Source organism: Triticum dicoccoides, chromosome 2B (genome assembly GCF_002162155.2).
Source record: "Triticum dicoccoides isolate Atlit2015 ecotype Zavitan chromosome 2B, WEW_v2.0, whole genome shotgun sequence".
NCBI classification, from domain to species: domain Eukaryota; kingdom Viridiplantae; phylum Streptophyta; class Magnoliopsida; order Poales; family Poaceae; genus Triticum; species Triticum dicoccoides.
Window position 1 is genome coordinate 672008034 of NC_041383.1, and position 7946 is coordinate 672015979.

Consider the following 7946-nt stretch of genomic DNA (forward strand, 5'->3'; position numbering starts at 1 on the left):
GCTTCCTTGAGCGTGCGACTCCTATACGACCGACCTACAATGATGCATTGTGCGCGACGTGTCTCCTGCGTGCGTACGTGTTCCCACTCTTTTTTTTCATGGCATACGTGTCTCATTCATATCATAAAGAACAAAGTATAAATCACGTAAAGACCGACATGACAAAACTGAAAAGATAGCAGAACATCTCTGAGCTTGACACCAACACACGTCACCTGCCTTCGGCACCACCATAGCAGCCACCGAAGAAAAAAATGACGAATCACCTCCTCACCCGAGCTCGACCATCGCTGATATGCAGCTTTGCGGACCTTCAAGGTGGCTCACCAAAAGTGAAGCCCTTGCCGTTGAACAAATCAGACCGGGGCAACACCCCGGACACGTCATCGAATTCCAGATCTGGCACCCCACCACGACTAAGACGCCGAAGGAGGAAATTATACCTGCCATCCACTAACCATGAGCCCAGCACATGTTCCGTCTTCCAGATGTCGTCGATGCAGACCACAATCTGCATCCGCTCCTGGACTACCTCCCAAACTCCGTACGGACGCTGGAGCAAACGCCGTCGCAACGGCGGAGCCTGAGGACACAGGTTCACCACAAGGATGCCGCCGCCACCATGCCATTCTTGCTTGAACAGATTGGTTTCCAAATCCATCCCCAATCATATGACCGATGGCCTCGTCAGGAAATGATCCGAAGAATCTTTATTCAGCGCAGTCGTCGTCGTCGCCGAAGAGCAAAGACGATGAACAATCTAAAAACCTAGACTACGAGGGAGTAAAAACAATCCACACAAGTGGATCCGGCGAACCCCCTCACCACTGGCGACCGAGGTCGCCGATGGAGGGGAGCCAGCGGAGGACAGCGTTGGAAGATCGGCCTCTCCTGGCGGCGACTAGGGTTCCAGCCGCCAGGGACCAGAGCATGTTCCCACTCGAATGCGCTGCCTGCCACTGCCATAATGGCAAATACTTCCGGATGTAGACGCCTATGACGTGTTTGGTTACATTCACAATGGAGCCTAATCCAGTGAAACATGTTTTAGTGGAGCCTGTTTAAGGTACTAGCTGAGTGCCCGTGCGTTGCCACGGAATAAAATAATGCAAGCATGTCAATCAAACAATTGCTTAAATTATAAAATGTCTGGAACATGTTGGTACGTCATTCCTAATCACTCGCTCTTTGCAAAAAAAAAGGGTAGAACATTTCTCCTGACCCCTCCTTCACACCCACTTCTCTCTCTCTCTCCCTCACTCCCTCCCTACAGAAGAAAACATAAATATTGAAGTCTCTCTCTCCCTCACTCCCTCCCTCTCTCTCTCTTTCTCTCCAGTTTTGTCATGGCTGCTTATTAAATATGTTCCACAGTTCCACTCCAATGTGAAAATATGGAGGATGATTGTATAGATATATATTTGTAGGTGAATAAGTAGTTTCATTTAGTAGCTGCTGCAAGTCTCAAAACATTCTACATATACAAAGATAATTTATTCAATCATATTAAATCACGCATAAATTCTCCAAAACAAGTACCCCAAATGTGAGATCGCTTGTTCAAGATATTTGCATGTATGTCGGTACACTGTACGTAATCAAACATATAGAAAAAAATTGCATACCTTTTGTTCATACTGTCGTCTTTTGTTACAAAAAGTAGTAATAGCAGTACTCTAGTGTTGCCATCGCATCTCTTCTGCAAGATAGCGCCTTCTGCTGAGGAGGCTTGAACATGATACATAAACACAACAACGAAGAAAAGGTAAGGAACGGGATAATGTGAGCAAGAAGACGTCACTTTGAATGGTGTCTTGCCCGTGAAGAGGAAATGTAATGGCGGGCTTGCAATCTTGCTCGCCTCGTGCTAACCCAGGGTGTGCCACCAAGACTGACGATCGTGAAGGGGCATGGTTTCCAGCTCAGTCTTGAGGATATGATCACCGCTCGGCTCACGTACGGGCCGTGCAGCGGCGATGCAGGTGGGAGGGCGGCGTGCCGAGCGTGCCGAAGGATAGGCGTGCAGCAAGGTTGCAGCCCATCTCTGGGACACCTCGCGACTGCACCCGTGATGTCCAAAAGTTCCACGCGGAGATCGGGATCGTGCTTGCGCACGCCTAGGGGGCGGCGGCCACAGCAGCCATGAGGCGCTCGGCGTTGGCGACCAGTAGGGCTTGGAGCGCGTTCAGGCTCTCGTGGACGCTTATGACGCCATGTCCCTGCACGACCGGTGCCACGCGGAGATTGCTATCGTGCTTGCGCACGCCCTAGGGCGCGGCGGCCACGAATTGCTCGGCGTTGGTGATCTGCATGGCTTGGAGCGTGTTGAAGCGCTCGTGTACGCCTATGGCGCCCTGTCCCGGCGTGCTCTTGAGAAGGTCGGGTTCCGCCGCCGCCCTGTACCTACTCTTCCTCCCCTTTCTCAACTATCTCCTCCGGGCGCGCCATGGGTGGGGGTAGGAGAGCAACCGGATGAGGTCCCAAATAAGATGTGTTAGGGCGCGAGGAAGGGGGTCACGCAGACCGGATGGTTTGTTGGCAGGGGATCGTGGGAACCTCGATTGGATCGTGCGTGCGTGGGTTCGTTTCAATGAGTATTTTTATCGCTGGCTCGTCGTGGTCGTGGCGGCTATTTTAGCGCCGGTTTTTTTTTTTGCGTGAAGGATGACAGCAGTGGGGGAGGAGGATGATCGAACCATCACGACGACGGCAGATTGCCCTTTAATAATAGAGATATAGCCTCTAGGCCGTGTTTTATATATCTTTTGGTCGCCTATATTTATCTCAACTTGCATTCTTTCTATAGTGTAAATTGCACTAGATCAAGCCTGCATCTGGAAAATGGTTGATCTGAGCGTTCGTCTGACTGAGAGCGCTTTAAGTTCGTGCGAGCCAGTTACTACGTGTAAGACAGGCAACCAAACAGTTGAGTACTTAGCCCGTCAGAGTCTGGTTGAGCTTGATAAAGCCTACCAAACCCGTCACTGGATTCATGGCCGGCGGTGTGCTTTAACCGAAAAAGGCTTTCGTCCCGCTTTATAAATAAAGCAAACCGGCAGAGAGCTCCACAGACACATCCAAGTCTCACCATAAAGTACATAGGTTCTGCTGAGGGCACAGCTCAACAAGCCCAAAAAAGAGAAAAAAGATAGAACACGCCGGTGTCAAATAATCGATTTGCATGATCTGCAATCGTTCGCCCGCGTCAAAGGATTGCATGTCAAACAGCTGGTGTGCAAACTATTTCAGTCGCCTCGGCTCGGCATTGCCTCCTCATTTTTTCCTTTAAAAAAAAAAGGTGTTTCCTTACCCTATTTTTTTAACACAGTACAATCAAAGTCGCTTACGTATATGAAGTTATGAACGCTCATCCCTATGCACACACATACATCTTACCCCTATAAGCATATCCGAGAAACTAAGCCGGTATAACATATTGAGATTTTACGAAGTCGCCATAGGCGCCTCGTAGTTGACAGGAACGTCTCTTCCCACCGAACGAACAACGCCAGAAACCTGAAATAAATATATGAATAATGTGAGGACCAATGTCAAGTCTAGGACTTGAACCCCGATGGGCTGATGATACCACTCCTAACCATCTAACACAACTTGATTCGCCCCAACCCATTTTATAAAAAACAAACCATCCCTATTTTTTTAGAACCCTTTTTTTCTCCCTTGTGGAACCAACACCACATGTTAAGGATTGCCAGAAAAAAAACATTTCTCTTCTCTTTGGGCTTCATAGTTTTCGGGGTCACGGGCCTCACCTTCGTGACGGGGCTAACAGTTTTTAGTTACGGGCTTCACATTGACGCGGGTACCTCTAGAGCCCATGGGTGCAGCGATGGCAGTGTGTCGAGATGAGGCGGGCAACTACTTGGGTAGCTCAGCTCTGGTGATCACAGATATAACTGACGTGGTGATGTTGGAGGTGATTGTTTGCTGGGAGGGTTTATCCCTAGCGCAAGATCTTATGCTCCAAAATTTTGTCATGGCCTCGGATTCGAAACCGGCGGTTAGCGATATTGACAAAGGAAGCTCTAGAGTGTACGAAGCTATTATTAGCGAGATTAAGCTTAAATCTTTAACTTTTAATTGTAAATTTATTTTTGAAGGTAGAGCCTCGAACGCAGATGCAGATAGATTAGCCAAGTTTTCTCATTCATTGGATCAGGGGCGGCATGTTTGGTTGTCCGAACCTGATGATCCGTTTTATCCCCACATCATGCGGACTATGAGCAATAAAGCTTTGGTTTAACCTAAAAAAAAACTCCCCCTCCTTGTTTTGCTAAAAAGAAACTCCTCCTCCTTGTCTCAAAAAGGAAAAAAAATCTCCTCCTCTGTCGCAATGGCACGGCGGCCACATCCCCCACATCGTCGCCTCCCGTCGGCCGCAATGCCGCTTACCCACCACCCCCCAGCGGCCCTCGCGCGCCGTCCCTCCTCGGCACCGGCTTCGCCAAGGTTAGGGGACGGACTGGACGCGGGTGGGCGTCGCCGGAGACGACGAGGAAGCGGCTGGCCTCGAGCCGTCGACCCTCACCGCGGTCATGGGAGGTTGTCCCACCGTGCCCTCACGGGCCGAGGTCCGGGGACGGGGAGGCAAGTGTAGGCCCGAGTAACGCGTCTCCAGGAAGGGCTGGGGAGATATGGGCGGTGATGAGGCTGGATCTTGCTCGAGGAGGCCAGGGTCGGATCCGCGCCGGAGTCCTAGTGCCTGGCGCTACGGCGGCGAGGTAAGGGGCTACAAGCCTACAACCTAGGATCTTGATCTCTGTATTTTGGAACTGCTATTGGCTTCTTCCGCGGTGGAATGCAAGAGGCCAGGGTGAGTCGCTTGTACCAAAGTAGGAGTACGTTCTATTTCGATCTCGAAGCCCAATCGTGATGTTTAGGTAAATGTATTGATCAAACTAGGTTGATCCGGCTACTTGCTTAGGGAAAAGAAATGTATTACTACTCACATCCTGCATACTTTCATCTAAGATTTGGGCGGAATATGCTTTGAGGTGGTAAAATTATACCAATGAAGCCATTAATCCACGATCAATGATCTCTATGTGTGACAATCACCGATGTACGAATATACTAGACTCGCTGGTTCTGTGTAAAATGTCCATCGTTAGGCCCCAAGTGCTAATAAGACTTGGAATGACACAACCCAATGCATTGAATTAAAATCAGCATAGCACTTTTTTGGAACCATGGACTAGCTGCACAATTGAGAACCTGATCCTGAGGGCCCGATTAGGCGTGTGCACTAGGTTTTGATGGACACTCTGCATTCCCCTGGTTTTGCATACATGTCGACGTCAGTTAGGCGAGAGGGTTTTTAATGCTTGATTTAGATCAAATTTAAGGAACAAATGTGTTAGTACCGTACTCAATTGGTGTAAATCTCTGAAGTAGAATTGGACCTGAACCCACAGTTGGGATATCAAGAATTTCTCCTGTGGTGATTGTTGACCTAAATAAGTAAATAGCAATTACACTGAGGTATTTTACGTGATTCTACTACACAACTATATTACATATTGTCTTGATATGTCAACTTGCATTTAAATATTATGAGAAGCGTCATCTTGGAGTCTCACATAGACCGGTGCTGGGCGCCGCCCCGGGTACGCTTCTTCCATTGGCTCGGCCACTTAGACCGGTGCTGGACCGACGACCGCCTCGCGCGTTGCGGCCTGCGGCACCCCGCGCGCTGCCCACCCTGCGACCAAGCGCCGGAGACCATCCAGCATCTCCTCCTCGCCTGCCCGTTCTCTCGGCAGGTATGGTACGAAATCCTGAGCTGGCTAAGGGTTCCCTGCAACCCGCCTGATGGCGAGCCTTCAACCAACACCTGGTGGCTCTCCGTGCGGCAGCACACGCCCAAGCCGATGCGCAAGGGCCTCGCCTCTGCGACACTACTCATTCCCTGGATGCTTTGGAAGCATCGGAACGACTGCGTCTTCGACAGAGCTGCGCCACTGGCTAAATAGCTGCGCCACTGGCTAAGATCAAGGAGGAGGCGACCCTTTGGGCCAGAGCCAGCGCGTTGGGCCTGCGTGCTCTCATTCCCCAGACCTGGGATGTACACTAATTGCAACACCCTCGCACTGTATGATTGCCTCCTTGGAGGATGTAACTAAAACCCCTTCCTTTTCAATGCAATGAAACGCAAATCTTCTGCGTTTTCTCAAAAAAACAAGAAGCTTTCATTTCAGCCTCCATGCTCAACTGCGTACTTCCTTCTGAATAGTGCAGGCTAGAAGTCGAGCTTGCTTCACGTAGAAGATGCCCTTGTTCATTATATTTCTGTACAGGTTCATCTTTTCTTCTCATAGTTTGCTCCTTGTCATTGCTGAATGACCTTCTTAGCTCCTCTAAAACTGATGCAACCTCCTTCATAGTGGGTCGTTCTTGTCCGTTCATATTTAAGCATCTCACGGAGAGCTGTGCAACTGCATAGATTTGCTCTTCACCTGCTTCTTCCAAAATGTGTGGCTCTATCTCCTTAAGTAAGCGCCCTTCATTAAGTAAAATCACCACATGCATGGCTAAGTTGCATGATTCTTCTGGCCTGCCTACAGAAATAGGCTTCTGCCTTGTCAATAGTTCTGCAAGAACTACTCCAAAACTGTAGACATCACTCCTCTCTGTGAGCTGGCCGCTTTGGAAATATTCAGGATCGAGATACCCTATTGTACCTTGAATAAGGGTGGTTACATGAGTTTGGTCAAATGGAACTGATCTTGATGCACCAAAGTCTGATATTTTAGCCACAAAGTTCTCATCCAACAGTATGTTGCTTGATTTTATATCCCTGTGAATAATTGGTATAGAAGATGTGGAATGCAGATAGGCAAGCGCTTCTGCTATTTGTGCAGCTATCCTTAAGGTATCCTCCCATGTTAAGGAGCAAGGTGGACTTCTGTTTTGGATATGCTGGAAGAGTGTTCCATTGGGTATGAACTCATACACCAACAAAGGCACTTCGGTCTCTAGGCAACATCCCAGAAGCTTGACAACATTGGGGTGATCGGTCTGTGATAAGATGGTAATCTCATTGACAAATTGCTCCACCTGGCTCTCATTGAACACTCTAGACTTCTTTACAGCAACCACTGTCTCATCTGGAAGAACACCCTTATACACTGTGCCATATGCACCTCGGCCAAGGATTCGAGTCTCATTATAGTTGTTAGTTGCAGTCTTGAGCTCTTCCGCACTGAATATCTTTGCTGACGAGTCCTTACCTTGAGATGTGATTGCCGTAAATCTCTGCTGCAACAGCAAGCCTCCATTCTTACGGAATAACTCAGCTCTCTTTCTTCTCACCTGTCTTCTCTTCATGCCCCAGTAGTAGCACAGAGCTGCGCTAGATGTTGTAACTAAAAGTGCAAGACCAACACCTGCAAATATTGGATGGAAAAGTAAGTCTTCGTTCTTCATTTAACGCATGTGGGACTAACATTTTAGTAAGAAATGCTGATAGCTATCAAGTTACTTTTGATTACTCCCATGCAGATAGTATATTGACATAATCTTTAGGACATGCATAAGCTGCCAAATCCCCTTAACACTAGCCATTAGGGAAGATGCGTTTGATCCAGGTAATCTTCTCTTATAGTCATAAACACTATGTAAACTTGCAAAATATTCTATGCCTGTAGTTCATTGGCCATTCATATGAGCCATCATAAGAGCTGTATAGGGACACAGATTTTTGGAGCTCGGTTGCCCCTACACACTTTATTAGAAAAAGGTGTGTTTGTAAGTGTTTTTTAGAGAAATACCATGTAGATTTGTGAACACTGTAAGCACATGTGAATTTGGTGAAATTATCATTTTGTGCTCTGCGGTAAAAATGTAAGGACGAGGGGCTAAACAATAATTTTGCGTACACCAAGATTGTCCTTTTAGAGCTTTAAATTGCAAAATTTATCACAAAA

General features: G+C 48.1%; 1 protein-coding gene across 1 annotated transcript in view; it reads right to left on the reverse strand.

The window, feature by feature from the left end:
* Positions 1 to 5393: 5393 nt before the first annotated feature.
* The window catches only part of LOC119365524 (wall-associated receptor kinase 1-like), a 5696-nt gene continuing 3143 nt past the window's right edge, over positions 5394 to 7946 (reverse strand). Inside the window, exon 5 of the mRNA XM_037631163.1 lies at positions 5394 to 7406. Within this exon, the coding sequence (XP_037487060.1) occupies positions 6157 to 7406 (1250 nt within the window). The 3' untranslated portion in view covers positions 5394 to 6156. The remainder of the gene's footprint in view (positions 7407 to 7946) is intronic.